The following is a 23,670-nucleotide window of genomic DNA, read 5'->3' on the forward strand; positions in this document are numbered from 1 at the left end:
CTTGCTCAGTGGGGAGCCTGGTTCTCCCTCCACCTGCTTTCCCCTGCTTATGCACGCTCTCTCTCTGACCAATAAATAAATAAAATCTTTAAAAAAAAATTATCTAGCCCAAAATGTCAGTAGTGCCAAGGTTAAGAAGCCCTGCTCTATACTTATAACCTTGTAGCATGATTTTTCTTGCATGTATGTCTTCCCCTGCATAATATGGATACTTACTATGGCAAGAACATGTCTTATTTATCTTTATATTCCCAACACATTTCCTGGTACACACCGTGCACTCTATGAATGTATTTCAAGAAATGGAAGAAAGGAAGGAGAAAAAGAGAGAAAGAGCAAGAGGGAGGCACAAACAGAGGGAGAGAAGATGAAAAGAAAAAGGGAAGAGTTTTCTCTCCTTTCAGGAAACCTGTAGAGTAAAGCAAATTGCCCAGCCTCAGCTCAATATACCCTAGAAGGTATATTTCCACAGCGTTTAAAAAGCCAAAGGGAGCTTTAAGCTTTACCATTTATTAGCTGAAAGATCTCTGATAAAATAATTTCTTTGAACCTAAACTTCCTCTTTTGTAAATGCAAATGGCTTCACTCTCATAGAGGTAAATTGAGAGTAAAATACAGTTATAAAAAACAGTATCCTTAAACAACATGTGGGTTAGGGGTTCCAATCCCCGCACAGTCAAAAATCCATGTATAACTTTTGACTCTCAAAGCACTTAACTATTTTTTTTTTAAAGATTTGATTTATTTGAGAGAGACAGCACAAGCANTAGCAGAGGAGCCTGACGTGGGGCTCGATCCCATAACGCCGGGATCACGCCCTGAGCCAAAGGCAGACGCTTAACCGCTGTGCCACCCAGGCGCCCCAATAAAAAACAGTTGATCCTTAAACAACATGTGGGTTAGGGGTTCCAATCCCTGCACAGTCAAAAATCCATGTATAACTTTTGACTCTCAAAGCACTTAACTATTTTTTTTTAAAGATTTTATTTATTTGAGAGAGACAGCACAAGCGGTGGGGAGGGCCAGAAGGAGAAGCAGACTCCCTGCTGAGCAGGGAACCCCACATGGGGCTCAATCCCAGCACCCTGAAATCATGACCTGAGCCGAAGGCAGCCGCTTAACCGACTGAGCCACACAAGTTCCCCTCAAAACACTCAGCTATTAATAGCCTAACTGTTGTTAAGGTTTCTACCTTACTGATAACATAGTCAGTACACATGCATCTTGTAAGTTACGTGTATTATGTACTATATTCTTAGGAATAAAGTAAGCTAGAGAAAAGAAAATGTTAAGAAAATTATAAGGAAAACACATTTACAGCACTGTAAAAAATCTATATGTAAGTGGAACCATGTAGTTCAAACCTGTGTTGTTCAAGGGTCAATCGTATATACTAANTGCCACCCAGGCGCCCCTAAAACACTCAACTATTAATAGCCTAACTGTTGTTAAGGTTTCTACCTTACTGATAACATAGTCAGTACACATGCATCTTGTAAGTTACGCGTATTATGTACTATATTCTTAGGAATAAAGTAAGCTAGAGAAAAGAAAATGTTAAGAAAATTATAAGGAAAACACATTTACAGCACTGTAAAAAATCTACATGTAAGTGGAGCCATGTAGTTCAAACCTGTGTTGTTCAAGGGTCAATCGTATATACTAAGAAACTAGTAAAGTGCTTGCATATAGAAAGAATATTTATAAATATCACCCTTTTTCTTCTTTAAGAATATCCATACAGAGAAATATCAGTTAAGACTTTTCTCAGTGTTTTCTATTTCAACATTTCTGCTTTGTACTTTGGTAAAGCTGAATAGGTAAATACCATGGTTGTTAAATAAAAACAGTCACACTGTGTGTCACAGAACACTTGTTAGATCATTCTGTTATTTTAGACAACTCAAAGAAACCAGATTTCTAGTCTTTGTTTTCTATGTTTACTCACAAATTTTAAAAAATATATCCTGACAGAAAGAAGACAAGCCAGAGCTCTTAGTTCCAAGTAAAAAAATAATAATAATCAAAACAATAAAACTCAAAGGAAAACTGTAGGAACAAAGTTGGAATAAAGTTTGTCATATGAAAATAAAATCCCATTCTAAAGAATTCATTATTCTTCATTTCCTAGAAAACAAAAGGTAGATTTTTTAAAAAAGTGGACTAACCTAACTGTAAACCCAAACAAAGGTCTAACCTACCTGCCCTGTTGCTACATAGTCTTTCAAAGGATGAATAGCCAGGCAGAGAATATCATCATCATGACCCAGGTAAAAGCGCTGCGTGTTCTGCTGCCGATTGTAAATGACACCCACTGCTGCTACGTGGTACACAATTTCACCAATTTGAGTATAAAACAGATTACTTCGACAGTCATAACCTCTGTAACTGAAAATAGAAAACATATAAAATTAACCTTGACCTTTTATCTGGTAAATACAGACTATAAGGAGAAGTAGGTACCTTTTAGGTCATTCAATTTCCAGTTTTACAAGATCCTGAACAACTAAAACAAAATACAAGTATCTTGAATTCCATAAACTTTTATGAACTGATTACAAATAGCTAAATCCAAGCTATAATACTGAATGAGAAAAGGTGCAGAGAAGTATACATAGTATACTACTATTTGCGTAAGATTAAATTTGTGTACTATAGAACAAAAATTGATGCTTTTTTACAAATGGAAGGGTATAGAACTGCCCTGGGAGGGTGAAAAATGATGCCTGGGAGGGCAGAGCTGGGAAGATTTTCTTTTTCTTTTTTTTGAAGATCTAATTGGTTTTATTAAAAGATTCATGAATCAGGCAGTCTCCCATCTAGCAAGCAGAGGGGAGCTCCCTGGGAGAAGGATTTTCAAAGTGTATGCTTTTATGTGCATTGTTGAACCATGAGAATATATATTCCAAAAATGTTCAATTTAAAAATATTATACACATCCAAAAAAAGCCAAATCTTTTAAAAATGATCAATATAATTCCACTTATAGCAACCTTTCTTTGCACTTCAAAGAAACTCAATGTATAATATATAACTGCATGGAAATACTATTTTAACAATGAGATAAAATATTCTTACTAAATGAATCCTTTTCAAATTCCTGAAAGCATTATTAGTCAGGTAAGAAAATGATTACTAGGTGAAGGGACAGGAAGGGTTGAATTGGAGAATCTGTTGTTCTAGGATGAAAGGTGAGACTTGTATTGCCAGATGTTCTAAGAAAATCCAGAAACCATATTTTATTGAAATTAAAATACAAAGGCCCAATGCAGGCCCCTAAAAAGGGCACAATTCTAAATCAGAATTATTTAGGAGAGATGATAATCTCTTACATTTTATTTATTTTCATTTGTTTAAAGACAAGAGATCCATGTCTATAAATATTAATACTAAACTTTCATAAGATAAATTTATTATCAACATTCATATAGTGCTTATTATGTGCGGGACAATATCCTAAGTCACCACAAACACTGGTTATTTACTCATCAGAACCCTATCAAGTAGGTACTGCTACCTTCATTTTACAGATCGGGAAAGAGGCACAGAGAGGTTAAGTGATTTGCTCAAGGTCACACAGCTACTAAATGTGAACCAAAATGCAAACACATAAATGAAAAATAGTTGTTTCATACCCATGCACAAAGTGTAATCGAATACTATTTCCTGGAGCCCGCTCTCTTCTCTTAGAAGTACCACTTTTTTGTTTCTCCTTGTACTGTTCTTTAAGCTGAGGTAGATCTTCTTTGTAAACCTTTAAATAATGTACATAAGTAAAAATACTCTTAGAATATAAGTTAATAAAGGTGTTCACAGATTTCTAATGTAACTTTCAGACATTGTGGTTACTACTGATCACTAAAGTTTTAACACTTATCTTAAATAGGAAGGTATTTTATGAAATTTCCTTACTTAGAAATAACAAATTTATATTTTCTATGTATCACACTGACAAATATGTATTTAGTGTTCCATGGAATTTTTATACATCACGAGAAAATATTTTAAAGAGAATAAATGGGAGTGCACTGTGACAAAAAGCTATAGGCAAATAGAATACAGGCATATTTGATATATCAAGCACTTATTATAAAAGAACATTTTATACAAGTGTACTTTAACGCTTAAAGGAGGAAAACAGAAACAGACCAACAGTTCTTGGAAAATTAAAAACCACAAAAGATAATGATAAATCAATAAACAACAGGGAGAAAGATAAACAAGAAACTAGACTTTTTCTGAAAAAAAATCACGTGATGATAACAATTACCTGCCGACGGTAGGTAAGCTGGGTCTCTTGTTCAATTTCAGAATCCAGCTCTGGAACATCAGACAGATCTGAATCTGATTCATCACTATTGGAGTCAGCCAGACTTTCTGCAATTTTTAAAAATGAAACATTACTTGTTTGAAGAACATTCATTTTCAAAACAGCACTGTAAAATTAATGATTAAGAGCTCACTGTGCCAACTGACATGGTGACAAGCCATAAAACAAATGAAATTATCTATTCAAGTGACACAGATGTCAGTAAACTGTACTACAGATTACCTTCCTCTCCATTCACTGCAAACTCAACAGCTACTTTAAGTCCCTTCACTGGCACCCAGTGACTGCTACATCAAACTTAAATGTTGGTACAAAGGTACATGAATATAAGCTCTAATGAATGTGAAAAATATCTAGAAAATACTGTATGCAACAAATGAATTGATATTAGATAATTTTTCTTTGACCAAAAAACCATACATGAAACCTAGATAGATACCTATCTCCCCAAGAATACCTTAAATGTTTGTTTTGATAATGTAAGGGTTTCTTCACTCATCGTTGGGTGGATTAAAATTCATGCAAAAGTACTTTGTATTCCATGCTCTGACATCTGACTCTAAATATAGATGCCTAGTATTTTAATGTAAAATTTCCACTAATAAAACACTATACTGTTAATTATAGGGCTAGATTACACTTCAATAGTTAAATTGTTACTTTGGGGTTACTGAAGTTTTCTGACAGAGAAATTCTTTAGGCAGTTGTGTACTACTCACCTTGGGGTGCTATGTGAAGAGCATCTTTTAGTTTTCTTTCAGGAATAAATTTCCACTGAAAGACAGAGTGATCTGCTCCACCAATAGAAATAACCCACTGATAGTCATGTGACCATCTGACATTAGTTACATGAGCCGAATGGCCAATATATTTTTTAAACTTGGCCCCTATAACAAAAATATACCTGTAAATTGATAAACAAATGCCAACACATGAAAATACCACTTCAAACAACAATTTCTATGCCTGAACCAATACATTCTCCCTTCATTATCTTAATTATAAGTGTAAAAATATTAATTAAAAAGTTTGTTGAATGAACAAATGAATGAGTCTACATCAAGGGATGTAAATATTTGCTCTACAGATTCACAATATAATTTGGTAGGAACCACCAGGGTTGTGAGGCATTTTCTTACTACTTTGAGAAAAGCCTGCAGGCACAAAGGCATCAACTGTTTCCAGATAACGAAATTTGAATGTTTTGGCCTGAGGTCTTTGGTCTTAAGTGAAACTGAACCAGTCTACTCCACCCCCAGTACCTCTAGGCCTAGCGGCCAGAGGATCCTTTTAAAATGTAAGCCATCAACGAGATACTTTCAAATCTAATACAGCAACATATAAAGAGGAATACACAACATGACCAAATGGGATTTATGCCAGGAATGCAGGTTGGTTCAACAGTCAAAAATCAATATAATACACCATATTCATCAAAATAAAATATGCCCAGCTGTCCCCAAAAGTGTCCCTTATAGTAATTAAGTTTATATGCTTTGTATAATGTTCTTCAACATAAGTTTATCTAATGTCTCTTTATGATTAGAATCAGATGGTGTGTTTTTTGGCATAGGTGATAATATATCCTTTTGGATACATCATTTCAAGGGGCACAGTTCTATCATTAGTGATGTTAAGTTGTATCACCAAATTTTTCTAACTGTAAAGGAACTATCTAACTTTGTGGTTAATTAAAAAAAAAAATCTGTGTGGTGACAAGAACCATTTTTGTGGTTCTAAGTTCAGAAAACATTCTCTATATCCTGCTAGAATAAACCTGATATTTGGCAACATATACACACCTCTATTAGAGTATACTGGATACAATAATGTTTGGCTTCATTTTGAGAATGTTTAAAAAAATTTTTAAGATTTTATTTATTTATTTGACAGAGAGAGAGAGACAGCCAGCGAGAGAGGGAAAGCAGGGGGAGTGAGAGGAAGAAGCAGGCTCCCAGCAGAGCAGGGAGCCCGATGTGGGGCTCGATCCCAGGACTCTGGGATCATGCCCTGAGCCGAAGGCAGATGCTTAACGACTGAGCCACCCAGGCGCCCCTAAAATTTTTAAATTAAGTTATAGAAGTCCTGTCAAGATGGTGAAGCTCCATCAATTAAAATCTGGGGATAAACTTTCACACTGGCCATGAATTTAGGGGTAGCCATCTTAATCAAGGCGTAAAAGATGTGACCAAATTCATCTAAATTACAATTTGCTGCTTAATAGCAATGCTGTTATTTTAGGAACCAATTTTTTTTATGCAGCTTAATAGAAGTAACTTTCTAGATTGGTAACTTGCCACAGTTCACCTAGGAAAGTCTAATAGTGTAAGATTTAGTTCCATCTGTCTATATGAGAATGCATTATTTGCCCATCAAGAGGACTTTGGCTATTACTTTCTTTGATGGGATCTTTTAAGTACTCTTAGCCTCCAGGGAGTCTTAAAAGGTAAAGCCAGAGATTCCAGGAAACAAAATTCCAAGCTTTTAAGATGTACTAATATTGGGGCGCCTGGGTGGCGTAGCTGTTAAGCATCTGCCTTCAGCTTCGGGCATGATCCTGGTGTTCTAGGATCGAGCCCCACATCAGGCTCCTCCGCTGGGAGCCTGCTTCTTTCTCTTCCACTTCCCCTGCTTGTGTTCCCTCTCTCGCTGGTTGTCTCTCTGTCACATAAATAAATAAAATCTTTAAAAAAAAAAAAGATGTACTAATATTGTTATGTTTAGGTACATGAAGAGTTTATGAACCACTATTCATATTAATTATACTGGGCAATAGCCCCAAGAGAGGTGTAAATAATCCTGTAAGTCCCTTCCAAATTATATTCTATGACTTTTCAAAGATCAATCCCTCTCTAAGAAGAACCAAGGCAGCTTAACAAAAAAGTTGTAGAATAAATCTAAGGGAAACCAATTATTTCTAATTAAAGGGACTATATTAATAATTATCAATAACCAGAACTGCTCATATAAACTATGATAAGCAGATAATTTAAAAGTGAACCTAAATGTCACATCTTTCATCAAGTGAATCTGACTCACCAGGACCAAGTATACTGTCCTACATGTTTCCAGAATTCCCTGTGATTACCCTGTGTGAGTATACTTAAGACACTGAAAAGTAATGGTCTATTTACTTATTAATTCTTGTAATAATCTATAAGCTCCTTAGGACAGGATGGCATCTTGTTTACTCTATATCCCTAGTGCCTGGTATGTAGGAAATATTCATTAAATACCTGAAGAAAGAGAGAGACAAAGATTACATTTCCCCTTATTATGCCTGCACGGTTGAGTTGGAATAGATTGTAGAGGAGGGAAGAAGAGTAGTGAAGAAGATGAGAGGGCATGAACATGACTCCAACCCTTTTAATTATGAAAGGGGACAAAAGTATAATGTGTAAAGAATATTAAAGTTGAAATAAAAAGACTAAAGCTCAAGTCAGCTTGATGACTTAATAGCACAGGAACTCAAGCACATCACCACCTCTCTTGGACTCCATTTCCATTCTGATATAAATTAGGTTATAAGCTCTCAAAGTCCCTTAACTATGAAAACTCTGGCCTATGACAGGAAATGATAAAAGAATAGTTAAGGCCTAAAGAGTGTGTCATCAATTAGAACTAATATCTCAGAGAGAAGATTCATCAAAGCAAGCCAGAATAGTAATAGAAACTTTCCTAATTTAAAGGAGAAGGGGATGATAATTCTTGGAGAGTGTAAAGCAATATACTGAAATATTTCTGTTTTGATGATCCCATTTCTTATTTGTTTTAAAGTATACTTTAACACAAAATTAATATGAACTAAATCTCTTCAAAAATTGTAGCAATATGACAAAAGAATTTTTTCCCATTTAACTATGTCTTAATGATTTTTTTTCAAAGATTAAAAAAAAATTTTTTTTTTATCACTTCTCGGCCTTTTGGCTAAGATCAAACGTAGATTTTTTTATTTTTAAGTAATCTCTACACCCAGTGTGGGGCTCGAACTCGCAACCCCAAGATCAAGAGTCACATCACAAGCTCCTCGGATTGATCCAGCCAGCCACTCTGACCTTAATACTTCTTTATAAAATACATGAGACTATCTTTCTGACCCTAGTATGATAATATTTTAATACACAAAACTGAGCTACTCATTAAAAAAAGAGATAAATAGATTTGACTATATTGAAATTTAACTGGTCAAGAAAAAACAATAATTATTATAGTAAGTCATTGTAATTATTATTGTAATAAGTCATAAACTGGGAAAAGACATTTGCAACCCATAAAAATTACAAATCATTTGTTTCTAGAGTATATGAAAAAACTTTAACAAATCAGTAAAAGAAAACAACTCTATAGAAAAATAGGCAAAAGATATTAACCTGTGCTTGACAGAAGAGGAAATGCAGAAAACCAAAAATAATGGGAAAGATGATCAATCTTGTTAGACAAATGAAATTAAGACCACCATGTGACATCATTTATACTAATTAGATGTGCACAAATTAAAAAGCATGGCAGCACCAAGTACTGAAAAGGATGTGGATCAACAGGGTTTTTAAAATAGCATAACTACTTTGGGAAACAATTTGGCATTTTCTTATAAATTCTCTATGACGCAGCAATTTCATTCCTAAGTATACATCTTTGAGAAACTTGCGTCTAATAGCAAAAAAACTGGAAATGACCCAAACGTCCATCACAGGAGAATAAATGCATGGATTATATCATATATTCACGATGCAGTATTTTACCACCAGGAAGAATACACTAGAACTATGGATGAATCTTAAAAAACAAGTCATGAGTAAATCTCCAACATAATTTTTTTTGTTTGATGTTTGTTTTTCCAATGAATTTTCTCATCAAATCTAGAGAAAGATTTTTATCAAATACAAATTTTCTTTGGTCAACAAGTAGAGAGAAAGTGTTGGCAACTAGTAACAGTGATGGAGGTGTTAGCTTACAACAACCCTGCCTTCACCTCTCCATCCTCCTGTACCCCCACCTCCTCACCCTTTACCATAGCCCATGTGCTACTGCCTGGGAAGAGTCTGATTATTTGAGAGAAATTACTGTCAAGAGCAAAAGAATTTAGATAGAAAGAGGATACTAATGGGGAAAAAGAAAAGAGAAGTGATGCTTTGGGCTAGGATTCAAGGGGGCTAAATATGGAAGAGGATCATTCTCAATGAGCTAATCTCATACATTTTGTGTCCGAATTACAATGATTCTACAATATAAGCCACTTCTATTATTTAACGTCCTTCCACATTTTGTAAATGCTACACTTCTTAGAATGTAATGGATTATTACTTAAGTAGATATCTAACAATCTAACATGTATTACTACAGTAGACACACTCTTTTCCCAAACTTAAGTTTGATCAATAATACAACTTAATGTATGAAAGAATGTACAACAAAATTAATGTAAAAAGTAATTTTTCTAGTAATACTGCTAACTTTATGCAAGTATGTGAATTCAATAAACACAGAATCTTAAAATATTTCTACTCATTCTTTAAAGATGCAGTAGTTTTATCCTTTTATTTTTTTTTAAAGATTTATTTATTTATTTGACAGAGATAGAGACAGCCAGCGATAATGCTAAGTGAAATAAGTCAAGCAGAGAAAGACAATTATCATATGATTTCTCTCATCTGGAACATAAGAACTAGGAGGATCGGTAGGGGAAGAAAGGGATAAAGAAAAGGGGGGTAATCAGAAGGGGGAATGAAACATGAGAGACTATGGACTNACAAGTGCCTAGAAATAAAAACCCTTACCATAAAACAAATTTCTCACAAAAATCTAATAAAAAGAAAAATAAGGAAATCAATTTATATTCTTGAAGCAGTGACTAAACAAGACTAATTTTTCTGAAAACTTGAGTAAAATATTCCCACAATTCAGATTACTATACATTTTGAAAATAAAACTACCGTGCAACAAAGATACTGTCAATAAACTGTAAAACATAAAAAACTGTCAATAAATCCCATTCACTTGACTAAGAATGCTTGGAATACTATTTTTGTTTTTGCATAGAGTTGGTGTATGAAACATTGAGTAGAAGCAATGTCTAAGATTCAGATCATCCTGATTAATCTTACTGAATCTCACACACCTTCTAACTAAGCAAGTCTCATTTTGAGTCATAATAAAATCTGTTGTGCCTGGTGACTCTCATGTCCTGGCTACGTGGTGAGATCCAGAAATAGGTATTTTAATTATTAGAGATTTAGCTAGCCTTTATTAACACACTTAGCATTACTTATGGATGCAATTTCACATGCATCTAGGAAGCTGACAACCTGCAAGCAAGAATCAACAACATGGCATTAGGTAGCAATATCTGGAATTTACCAATTTGCTGTAAAGGCATGACAGAAATGCTAGCATAGACTTATGGGAAAATCGGACCCTTAAGTTTGACATCAATGAACTACCTATTTAAATACAACTATTCCAGCTATTCACATAATCACCTTTTACTGAAATGTATTTTAACATTCATCCAAAAGCTTTTATCAACAACCAGGTAAAAATCATTATTACATTTGCTATATACGTTAATGCTCTAGGAATACACTCACTGCACCTAATCTGAAGCTCCATACTATTGGAAGAGAATTCTTTGAGAACTAAATCTCAGGAAAAAAACTTTGCTTTCCCTGAATAGTAAAAAATGCTTTTTTTTTTTTTTTTAATAGCAATGATAAGGGGCATGCCTGGTTGGCTCAGTCAGTAGAGCATGCAACTCTTGATCTCAGGGTCATGAGTTCAAGCCCCATGTTGGGACAAGTTTACTGAATCAATCAATCAATCAATCAATCCATGTGTGTCAACTATACTCAACAAAGCAAAAAAAAAAAAAAGTTTAAAAAATAGCTATGATGAAAATTACTCTGTGCCCTGCCTTATTTTTGGTCTCTACAAAACTAATTTCCTGATACTAAATTTTGTAATCATGTAATTATTTTAGTACTTACAGACTTACTATAAGCAGACTCAAATACTTTATGGAATAACGCATGGGATAAGTAACTAATACAGAATTTCATTTAAGTATCCCTAAGTCAATGAACAGAATGATTAATATCATCATTTAAGAAGAGTTCCAAAAAAAAAAGTGATACATAAAATGTGTAGAGAATAACCAATAAGACCCCTTATTTTTCTGTTATACAAAGTATACAAATGTCAAAGCAATATGTATTAAGGATCTAAGCAAAAAACACACCTGTGTATGAAAACTAGCCAACCAACCGTTTCCAAACTGTGACCTGAACTTATATTTTGAAAGAAAAGATACCTTTTCTCAAACAAGGATATCGGAATAATTTTATAATTCCATAGTCATCAGCTGTAACTAAAACTTGGCCAATATAATTTCCATCTACTGAATTTATGTCATTGATATCTGAATACTTGGGCCAAATTCCATTTACTTCAAGGCCTGAGACACATGTCCATGAAGCCCAATGAACACCTTTTATTTCTTCTTTGTTTGTCACTTCTTTTCCTCCTAAAAAGAAATCATAGTTATTTTTTAGAAGTTATTTAAGAAGTTTTTTCTCAAATATACTGATAAATTATAAATATCTGATAAATTATACTGATAACATGGCAAACTCCAAAATTTAAATACCTTCCTATCACAGTTAAAGGAGAGTATTATGAATAGGTAGGTGAATACAGTAAGGAGAGAAGAAAGTTAAATGCAAGGAATTAAAAAAAAAAAGCCCCTACCAAAACTATACAGAGACACANAAGTTTTTTCTCAAATATACTGATAAATTATAAATATCTGATAAATTATACTGATGACATGGCAAACTCTAAAATTTAAATACCTTCCTATCACAGTTAAAGGAGAGTATTATGAATAGGTAGGTGAATACGGTAAGGAGAGAAGAAAGTTAAATGCAAGGAATTAAAAAAAAAAAGCCCCTACCAAAACTATACAGAGACACACATAGACTGGAATTCTAATGTAGCTCAGCAGGTCACTCGTGGAGAATAAACAACCCTATTAAAATCATGCTAGATTAGTCACAACAGGGTAAGTTAGAACAAGTAAAAGCTATATGAAAGTGGCAAATCAGCTATTAAATAAGAAACCTAAGAAGATGCATGGTTGAGAAAAAAGAAAATTGAAAACGACCAAGAAGGAAGGATAAGCAAGAAGTAATACATTAGGGAATAGGACTTTAGGATTCAGTCACTTTTCATTACAAACAGATTGTTAATGAAGATGCATTAATTTAATTATGTACCTAGTCTTATTAAATAAGTTGTTAGAAAACTGATTAATTCATTAAGTATCATACTAAATGAAGTACTGAGATAATATTTTGATGATTGCTTTTATTCTTTTAAAAAATCGTTGATGGAAACTGTTTTTCAAATTTAGTTAGCTATATTATGGGCATTTGCAAAATTTATTTGAAGTAATGACAAAAAACTCCAATTTGTGGTCAGACATTTTTAGCAATTATATTTAATTAGTTCCACCCATAGAAATGGCATTTTGACTTTCTAATATACGCTAGGACTTTACCAAATACTGCTCACAAATTCGACATAAAGTAGGTCTTAGATCCTCCAACCGAAGTTTTAATTATGAAGGATTAAAATTTAAAGAATTTCAATATAATAAGCAGCCTTATAGAAAAGATCACAAGGCCTGAAATATTAGCTCAGATCTTCTTTAATATCCTATAATCAAACGTATTTTACACTCTGCTTCTACTCAAATTCCAAAATATTTTATAGGCACTCAAAATCTACAAATTACATACAATTTATTAGAAACTATTACCTGGCATTCTATAAAAAAGTCTTTTCCCATTTCCATCATTTGTCTGTAAATATCTACTGTCTGAGGACCAGTCCAGATGCGTGATGAAACTAAGTGATCCAACACATTCCCCCATTTTTTTATAACGTTGAGCAACGCCATAGATATCAACCGAGCTGTCGTTACACCCAACAGCAAGGTAAGTTCCATCTGGTGAGTATTTTAACTCATGAATTGCTTCCTTCCTATCTTTAATATGTACAACTTCAGTCATATCTCTGTAAAGAAAAAATAATGAGAACACATGAAATCAAGTCATTACAGAATTAGTTTCAGTTTCAAATGTGTCTAAAATGGCTGGGAGGCTACATCAAGTATTTATAAATCACAAAGCAAATATACATGAGACAAATATTAATTCAGGAACAATTACTTTGTTGAACAGAAATATAGGAGGACAACATATGCTGAAAGTAAAGGAAAATGCTGAATCTCAGTTCTTAATTACTTTAAAATAGTTTAAAGATTCATTCTAAATTTCCAGAGTCATATAATAAGGGAGATAAAGTCACAGATTTTTATGATGAAGCTCCTTGGAAATACTGAGTTTATGAAAAATGCTTAATTATAAACACCGTGATTTTCAAATAAATTTTTGTAATGAGACAAATGTACAAAATTACATTCAGGAAATAAAGAAAAGAAGAATTGATTTGTATTATTTCAATAACATATTTGAATGTTTATCTTTATATAGCTACACTATTTTTATTTCAACCTGACTTTTTTTAATACAAATTCTTCCCAATTAGAGACCATGTCAACCAGGAAAGTTAAACACTTTTTTCACTGATGCCTTATAACTGAGTTTCCAAAATGATACAGGATTGATAGCAGTCATACAAATGGATAAACACTTAGTTTAACACCACTGAATTTCCAAAGTTGTGGGGAGTTGGTGGAGAGGGGGAGAAGAGGGAGGCAGTAAAGGAGAAGGAGCAGGAGGAAGTGAGAATTCCTATTTTCAATTAATGCCAAGAACTTTTCAATTTAAATTTTGCATTACCCACCTGAAATGCTCCATGTACATAATTATTTTAAAAGTTTAAATCGAAATTTCTCAATTTTTAAGGTTTCTAAGTGGACAATTTTAAGCAATCAAACTCAATTTCTTTTTCAGTAACACATACTAACAACTGTGTTTTAGGCATATGGGATACAAAGAAGAACCCATCTTCTGTGAGAGATGGATAGAAAGTAATTGTACTTTAAACCTGATAAAATGTTGAGTGCTCAAAAGGTATGTGGGAAATTCTGTAAGAAATACTGAAAAAGGATTAAGACTAGACTAAAGGCAGGAAGGGACCAAGGAAGAATGATATCTATATTTTGAGCATAAAACCTGAGGATTTGGCTAAGAATGAAAGATGAGGAAAGGTTTTCCAGGAAAAAGACACAGCATGGATGTATGCAAGTATAAGGCACATTTGGAGAATAGCAGATACCAGATGTAGATATAAGACTAAGTGGGAAAAGTAGTGACTTGATGGGGTTAAAGAGATAAACTCAAGACAATGTATGACAAATCTGATGTGTTGCTAAGGAATTTGGGCTTTACCCTGGTGTTAATCATACAAAGTAAGAGATCAGCCCTTAACTATATAAAAGGGGATCAAAACTATATAAAAGGGGATTAAAACAAGACAAATGAAGAAAAACCTTTTTTTAAAAAAAAGCTTTACCCTGGTGTTAATCATACAAAGTAAGAGATCAGCCCCTGAACTATATAAAAGGGGATCAAAACTATATAAAAGGGGATCAAAAAAAGACAAATGAAGAAAAACCTTTTTTAAAAAAAGCTTTCCTGGTCAACATCACTTTTGCCTTAAACCCTGCAACTTACAAGGTTCTCCACCTAAGCGCAGACTTGTGCAGCGACTTCTGCCTTTCCCAGTGACCCCTTCCTTTAGGTTTTAATAAAGTCCACACATCTGATTTCCTTTTCTCCATATTTATCCATCCACCTATCCATCCATATCTACAAAGAACAAGATTTTTAAGAAAACATCTAAGGCACTATTTGATAGCATTTACTTTTTATGCCTTCTTTATTAAAGATTTTATCATTCTATTTTTGTTCACAAACAATTTAAATGTTCCCTGAAAATTCTTCAGAACTATTTTGGTGTATATGACCTTTTTCCTAGAGACTTAATTGTTCCCAGGTAATGAAAGAAATAAGTGTGGTTTATGTCCTTGTTTACCAACACACACAGGTGTGCATGCACATGTGAACACACATACACACACAGAGTTCTGATGGACTTTTTTATAGTATGTATTACACTACTACACCAACTTATGAATTGTGACTATCTTCTCTCATGAAGTCTGACAAACTTATAGGAAAGAAGACTATTAGATGAAAGTGTATTAATTTTTAAAAATTCTCAATTAAGTCTTTTGGAAAACTGATATGTGAATTCTGTGGTTTCCTTAGGAAACAGGGAGGCCGGCCAAAGCCTGGGAATATTCGTACATTAGCAATTCGTAACACATCACAGAAGTACAGTGTTGCTCACAGCATAGAACAGGGAGACAGTTCCTAGCTGGGGAGTAAGTGGAGAAAGACCAAAGGAAGTAAAAGTTAAACTTCGTTCTGAGGAATTAATGAGATTAATCGCTTAGCAGAAGCCAGGAATTGGGAGGTGAAGGGCCCACGTTCCAGCAGAGATGTATGTGAAAGAGCTGAGAGCAAGACAACTGAAGCTCCGCTTGTTGTCAATAAAGTGTAGCTGTACTGACAACAAGCAAAGGGGCTAGAGTGTGAGATGAGTCTGATGAGAGAGACTGAGGGAAAAACCACAAAAGCCCTCACAAATCTTAAGATTTTTAGCCTTAATTTTTGAGTTAAGATTTTTAGCCTTAATTTTTGAGTTTAAGTTAGGGTAGGACCGATCAATTAGATCACTTGTCTGATTTGACAGTAAAAAACAAACTGAAGTAGTATAATAGTAGGATTAAGACTAATTAGAAGGCTACTACAGATGGTGGTTGTTCGGACTTCAGAAAGAAATGAAATGATTTAAAATATATAGTATTCTAGTACAGACTATACCAGAATATATAAATATTCTAGTATAAATATTCTAGTATAGTATTCTATACTATATAAATATATAGTATATGTTAAAGATATTATAAGCCTAATCTTACAAACATTAATTAAAATGTTTCTGAAAATCAGGTAAGTAAAATCAACAGAATGGAATGGACTGGACATGGTGGGTTAGAGAGAGAGGTAACAACCATAATTCCAAGAACCTGGACAATGGTGCCATCCACTAGAATGAAGCCCACAGACAGATCACTGGGGAGGGAGGAACCTAAGTTCAGTTTTGGACATGCTGAATTGCAGATGCCTTTGAGACATCCAAGTGATGTTAAATAAACAACTGGATATACACAACTGGAATTCAGTGGAGAGATCAGGGCCAGAACGACATATCTGGGACCATCAGGCTACAGGTGGTAACTGAAGCTGGAGGCAGGATGAGATTACCTAGGGAAAAAGACAGGAGAATAGAAAGCCTAGGTCTGAGCTTTGAGGCCCTCCAATACTTAATGGCAGGCAGAAGATAAATTAGCCTATAAAGAAAATGGAAGCAGAAGTAGGCTGAAAAGAGAAAGAGAATTAATACTCAAAGCCTTGAAGAGAATGCTTTGAGAAGGAGGAAATGGTTAAGGGGGCCAAATACTGCTGAGAATCAACCTAGATGAAAAGCGAAAAATATTTCCCGGCTTTAGTAACAGGGTTCTATCAGCAAGAATTTTTCAATGTAAAGATGAAGGCAAAAGCTATACTGCATCATGGGTATTAAGTCAATAATTAGAAGAAAACAGACAGTAAATTACTGAGTTTTTTGAGAATTTTACTGTGAGAGAGTAGAAATGTGATATAATTAGAGGGGATTTAGGTCTGAGGTAGGCATTTTTAAAACAGGATATCCTTGAGCATGTTGTTTATGTATTTTATTTATTTTAAGATTTATTTATTTATTCGAGGGCGAGAAAGCAAGTGTTGTGGGAGGTGGGAAGAGGGAGAGAAACAATCTCAAGCAGACTCCCCACTGAGTGTGGAGCCCGACAAGGGGCTCAATCTCAGAATCCCAAAATCATGACCTGAGCCAAAATCAAGAGTCAGATGCTCAAGTGACTGAGCCACCCAGGCGCCCTACTTGCGCATGTTTTCATAGTGCTCTTTCAGGGCTAGAGGGGGACAAAAACCTTTGATGTGAAAAAATAATGGACCTATACAAAGTTACCTTTTAAAACCAGGAAACAACTTTAGGGACTTAATTATTCCCAAGAAATGGGACAGACAAAATAAAGTAGGTTGAAAAAAGTTTTTAAATGAATGTATGATTACTTAGGGAAAAACTCTCCTAATCCTTTAGCAGTTGATATAATGTGGTTGTGACACCATCAGAAACAGACAAATGGCTAGCTGCTGGTAGAACCTAAAATGAAAATGCTTTTACAACTAAAGTCTATCTCATACTCTTAGGGAAACCTTATTCTATCCCCAGGAAATTTATTAATTGTGCTTATCAAGCTCTTCCACTGAAGTCTTCCTACCTACTCATGAGAATGAATGAGTGACTCTGAGGAGTTTGCTGTGGATAACACCATGCAGCCCTCTACAAGTCAAAGTTTTTCATATATGAATCTTTTAATTTGAAAAATATTTGCATTTTTTCATTTGATTCCATGATATATTTCTTTTAACATAAAATTGGTAACATTTTTTATCAAAAGGAAGAGAGATGTCCTAGAAGTCATGTGACTGTGCTGGCACATCACCTTGTACCCCACATTAAGAATCAGTGTGTTAGATCTCAATCTATTCTATGTTCCCCCAATCATAACGTGATTACTCCTGTGAGGGTACTTTAAGACTGCTAAACTTATAAAGTCTGCTTTATGATATGGAGAATATATATTGCAAACCAAGAAGAAAACAGTGACCAGGTAAATCTAGGATTAAGAATATTTTGTGAGTTAAAATTTTGTGGTTAAACTACAAAGGCATTTAAAAGTTATAATCACCATTCCAATGGTCCTGTCAGCAATGTGACCTCAGTTGCTGAAATAATGACTTATAAGAGATAAGAACTTATTCACCCAATTACTTGCATACAATTGAAAGGGCAAATAAATGTACAATTAACAAAAATAATCACTATTTTTAATGCATAGACACAATATGAAAGGAACTCTTAGGGGTTTTTACAAGTATCTTAAATTCTTGTTGCAAAACAATGTAAATGTACTTATGCCACTGAATTTTGAAAGATGGTTAAAATGGTAAATTTTATATTACACATATATTTTATCACAATTAAAAAAGTAGAAGAGAAAAATCCCAGCATATTTCACTGTAAAAACCTGTCTCAGGAAGAGTCAGCAACCAGAGAAACTCAGAAGTACAAGAGAACATGATGTATCTGAAGAAGCAAAAGCTACAGTTGAAGAAAGAGACTGAGGCAGAAAGAAACAGGCTGGAGAGATGGGCACTACTGGCTATGTTAAGGCTTATCAACTTCAACCTAAGGACAGTGTGAAGCTTTTACCAAAGAGGGCTGCGAACAAATGTGTTTTAAAAGGCATCACTATAAACGTAGAGTAAAAAAAGTCTTGAGGGAAGCAAAACAGGAGGTAAGGAGACCAGCTGCAGTGCTACCCCACCAATCCAGTTATGGAAGAAGCCTACACAAGAGTACAAAGGTGAGAATGGGAGGAAGCAGATTTATTTAAAAGCTACTTGGAAAGTAGATTCTCCAGAACTCTGTGATTAACTAGACAAGGGAATTAGTGGTTTCTGGATTGGGCAACTGAAAGGGTCCTACCATTCACTAAGCTAGAAAAGAAGGATTTCATACATACATATGCTTGTGAACACACATGGAACTACAGCAAAGTGTGTTTTCGTTTTTAAGAAAGAGGGCATGATAGCTGGGGTGGGGGGAGTCAAAGGAGAGAGAGAATCTTAAGCAGGCTCTGTGCCCAGTAGGGCGTCTGATCTCACAACCCTGATATCATGACCTGTGCCAAAATCAAGAGTCAGGTGCTTAACCTATTGAGCCATTCAGGTGCCCCTACAGCAAAATTTTTAACAGCTATATAGAACTCAATTGAATGCACCATACCTATAGTTCAACATGAGATGTGAACTGCTTTAACAAATTTGTTTAACTTTTCTAATTATGCAAACAAACAAGAAAAGATGCAGGCTTTTTTTTTTTCAAAGAATAAAGCTGCAAATAACAACAAAAAACCTTTCACCCATTTTTAACTGCCTCAAGGTCACCACCAGCCCCCTCCACCAACGGCAGAGGATCATTACTAAAAATCAATACTACCAAGGAATGGAAGACAAAATCCAAATTTATAGCTCAAAATTTTAGCCATTAATCCACTAAGCATTCTTAAGCCCCTAAACCAAGGTTTTTGAGTTAACAATTTTCTGACAGAGCCATTTTTATAAATATACTTAATATTTAATAAAACTAATATCTGAAATATATATGTGTGTATATATATGTTAATACAAAAGGAGTGTGAAAATGAAATGGGTAAAAACAATGAGTATTGCACATTATCACTTAACAGAAATTTACTATCTGTTTCTATTTCTACCCCAATACCATACCTTACTCTAAGTACAGTGAATGAGCCATCCTTCATTCCAAGGGCAAGATGGATTCCATCTACATTTACAGCTGCACAACGAATTGGTTCTTCCATATTACACCTTGCTATTAGTGCATGATCTACTAGGCTCCATATCCTGTAACATTTAATTAAAATAAAAGAATAATTAACTAATGTATGCTTTAAAAATGATGAACTGTATGAAAAGATTTTGGTTAAAATAATCATCTAAGAAAGTAATATAAACCTAGTTTTTATATGCGTTGTGGCAAGGAGTTCTAATCTATGAAAAAAGGAATACTGTTTATACTTTAAAAAACAAGAGTTTATAGAATCTTTTAATTTTTTTAAAGATTTATTTATTCGAAAGAGAAAGAGTGTGAGTGGGGAAAGGAGCAGAGGGAGAGAATCTCCAAGCAGACTCCCAGCTGAGTGGGGGGCCTGAGATGGGGCTTGATCTCACGACCCATGAGATCATGACCTAAGCCAAAACTAAGAGTCGGACACCTAACTGATTGAGCCACCCAGGTGCCCCTAGAGTCTTTTATTTTTAAAACAATGTGATGACATCAATTTTTTCCAATCATTTATTTTAGGTAGATGATTTCTGCCCTGATCAAAGGGGATACACACACACACTATACATATATGTGTGTGTGTATATATAATAGTGGTATATGGCATATGCCATACATATGTATTATCTTCTAAGAGTAACACTTAAGACTATGCAAATTCAGAGTCTGTTCCACACTCTGTTAGAAATCTATAACAGAAAATCCCAATTGTTTGAAAATTAAGAATTATACTTCTAAATAACCCAAAGGACAAAAAAAATTAATGAAAACTAGTTAATATTTTGAAGTTATAATAAAAAATTTCATATCAAAACTTGTGCGATTCAGCTGAAATAGTACGTAGGAGGAACTTTAAATACAGATAATATAAAAATAAATGCTACAACTTAACAGATATCTACCCCAAGAGGTTAGGAAAAGATCGGCAAAACTAGATTTTTAAATGTTTTTATAGCAGTATCTTTTTTAAAAAATTCTATTTGTTGATGTTTTATGGGAAAAAAATTTTGTATATTGTGTTTATAGCTAGGAAATTCGTTAAATTATCTTTTTAATTCCAATAATTTCTCTGTATTTTCCTTTCGATTTTCTACATATGTAATTATAACATCAGCAAATGAGTTGTTTCTTCCTTTCCAATCCATATAAATGTATTATACACATATATTTAGCCTTACTGTATTGACAAAGACTCCAAGTCTATAGCTGAATATAATGGTGACAAATACAGTGGAGAAAGTGGACATCACGGTCTTTTTCCTGATTCCAAAGGAAAACTTTCAAATTTCAACAATAAATGTATTTACCAAAGACTTTATGCTCCACCGCAGGGGTCAGCAAACAGCCTGTGGGCCAAACTGGAACCACTGCCTGTTTTTGTACAGTTTGGAAAGCTAAGAATGGTTTTTACATTTTTAAGGGGTTGGAAAAAAATAACATTTTGAGACATGAGAGAATTATAGCAAATTCAAATTTCAGTGCCTGTAAATCAAATTTCATGGAAACACAGCCACACTTTTTGTTTATATATTAGCTATGGCTGCTTTCACACTACAGAGGCAGAGTGGAGTTGTTGCAAAAGGGATGGCAGACAGTATGCAACACTCACATCAGTTTGCACTGGTTCTTCCATGCACTACAAATTGCAGGGGCACAGCTGATAGAACTTCAAGTGCTAGGTGCGTTAACCACATACATCCATTGTGTCAAAACGAGAAGAAAAAGAGAAAAGTACGCTTCAAATTTTGCATTTTTAAGGCATAGTGGAGTATAAATGATAGTTACTGACCTAGACAGTAAAGCACTGTATTTATTATGCAATGACACTATAGTTGTCCTAAAAAAATAAAGATATAGATGAACACTACTAGACTAAGCACTCCTTGCCATATATTTGACTCACAGGAAAGCAATGTTCAGAAAAATTAGAGTTTAAAAATTAAAATGAGATGTCAACAAAAGTAAGTTTCTAAGTGGCTTGTTAGCCAAACAAGGAAAGCCATTTATTGGTAATGGATTAACCATATCATTTTAAATTGCAGTGCCTAATCAAAAACCAGGGATGTACTGTATGGTGACTAACATTATAAAAAAAATTTAAAAAAATAAATTGCAGTGCCTAAAGAAATGTGTCCAGAGAAAATAAGTTTAAGATTATTAGCCTCTAAAGTGAGAACAGTTTCTCAAAAAGTTGAGGGTGTTGGGAAAACCACCAACAGTTAATTAAAAAACAATACAAATAATGTTGAGTAGTTTCCTTGGATTGTGATGAGTCAACAGATGCTACCAATATTACTCTTTTGTTTATTCAAGGAGTCAATGCCAAGTGTGAAGTGATGAAAAATTAGCTTCTCTGACTAGTCAGTGTGGAACAGCTACAGGCTAGAATGTTTTCAAAGTCATAGGTGAGAAAGAACTAAACCAATACAATGTAGGGTGGAATTAGATGGTGTTGAAAAACACGGATAGAAGAAAATGGCCTAGGCAAATTTACAAAACATATAAAAATGTAAGGTGTTTAAAAAGCCTGTGATTATTCCTTGTATATTAATTCTTTAGCAAGTATTTTTCAAAAAAAATAAATTGAATGTGTTTATGAACCAGTAATGTTAACATGAACTTCATCTGATTTGGGGGATAGAACCATTGTTAGCTCTGAAGTTTTGCCGGGAATAGAAGTTCAAAAACCTGCCTTGCTGTACCACACAGCAGTTAATGGCTTAACAGCAGTAAAGTTTTATTGCACTTTGTTGATCTCAAAGTCAAGAATGAAATTCTTCTGAGTAATATTCCATTGTACACAACATTTGCAGACGTGGATGGGACTGGAGGAGATTATGCTAAGTGAAATAAGTCAAGCAGAGAAAGACAATTATCATATGGTTTCACTCATTTATGGAACATAAGAAATGGGAAGATTGGTAGGAGAAGGAAGGGAAGAATGAAGGGGGGTAAACAGAAGGGGAAATGAACCAGGAGAGACTGTGGACTCTGGGAAACAAACTGAGGGCTTCAGAGGGGAGGGGGGTGGGGAATTGGGATAGGCCGGTGATGGGTATTAAGGAGGGCACATATTGCATGGTGCACTGGGTGTTATATGCAAATAATGAATCATGGAACATTACATCAAAAACTGGGGATGTACTGTATGGTGACTAATATAACAAAATAAAAATTATTAAAAAAAAAAAAAAAGAATGAAATTTTTCTGAACCAGAACTGCCCTCAACAACTGAATAGCTTTGGAAATTAGCTTTCACTGCAGACTTGATACTGTTTCTTAATGAATTCAATCTAAAACTATAAGGCAAAAGCAGCACTTACATGTAAAACTTATATTGTGGTAAAGTTATCTGGACAAGAACTAATGCTTTTTTTTTTTTATTTTAAAGATTTTATTTATCCATTTGAGAGAGAGAGAGAGAGAGAGAGAGAGAGAGAGAGAGAGACAGTGAGAGAGAGCACCAGCAGGGGGAGCGGTAGGCAGAAGGAGAGGGAGAAGCAGCCTGAGGCGAGGCTTGATCCCAGGATTCTGAGATCATGATCTGAGCCCAAGGCAGACCCAGGTGTCCCACAACTAATGCTGTTTAAATAACATCATCAAGCAGTTTAATACTACTCTTCCTATGCTACCAAAACTTGAAATAAGATTTCTATTCCCAAACTTGCAGGGGATTATTTTTTCCAGAGCCCAGTGTTCTAGTAGAGTATGCTGACCTACTCTCCTTGGATGGGCCCTGGGTCTTGACATCTGC

At 34.4% G+C, this 23,670-nt stretch overlaps 1 protein-coding gene across 1 annotated transcript in view; it reads right to left on the reverse strand.

The window, feature by feature from the left end:
• EML5 (EMAP like 5) overlaps positions 1-23,670 on the reverse strand; it is a gene marked incomplete at its 5' end in the record, with an annotated part of 169,981 nt that overhangs the window by 89,500 nt on the left and 56,811 nt on the right. Inside the window, 7 exons of the mRNA XM_034643052.1 lie at positions 2,202-2,388; positions 3,636-3,754; positions 4,271-4,377; positions 5,050-5,217; positions 11,637-11,849; positions 13,146-13,402; positions 19,837-19,974. Of these exons, the coding sequence (XP_034498943.1) occupies positions 2,202-2,388; positions 3,636-3,754; positions 4,271-4,377; positions 5,050-5,217; positions 11,637-11,849; positions 13,146-13,402; positions 19,837-19,974 (1,189 nt within the window). The remainder of the gene's footprint in view (positions 1-2,201; positions 2,389-3,635; positions 3,755-4,270; positions 4,378-5,049; positions 5,218-11,636; positions 11,850-13,145; positions 13,403-19,836; positions 19,975-23,670) is intronic.

Source organism: Ailuropoda melanoleuca, chromosome 14 (assembly GCF_002007445.2).
Source record: "Ailuropoda melanoleuca isolate Jingjing chromosome 14, ASM200744v2, whole genome shotgun sequence".
Lineage (NCBI taxonomy): Eukaryota > Metazoa > Chordata > Mammalia > Carnivora > Ursidae > Ailuropoda > Ailuropoda melanoleuca.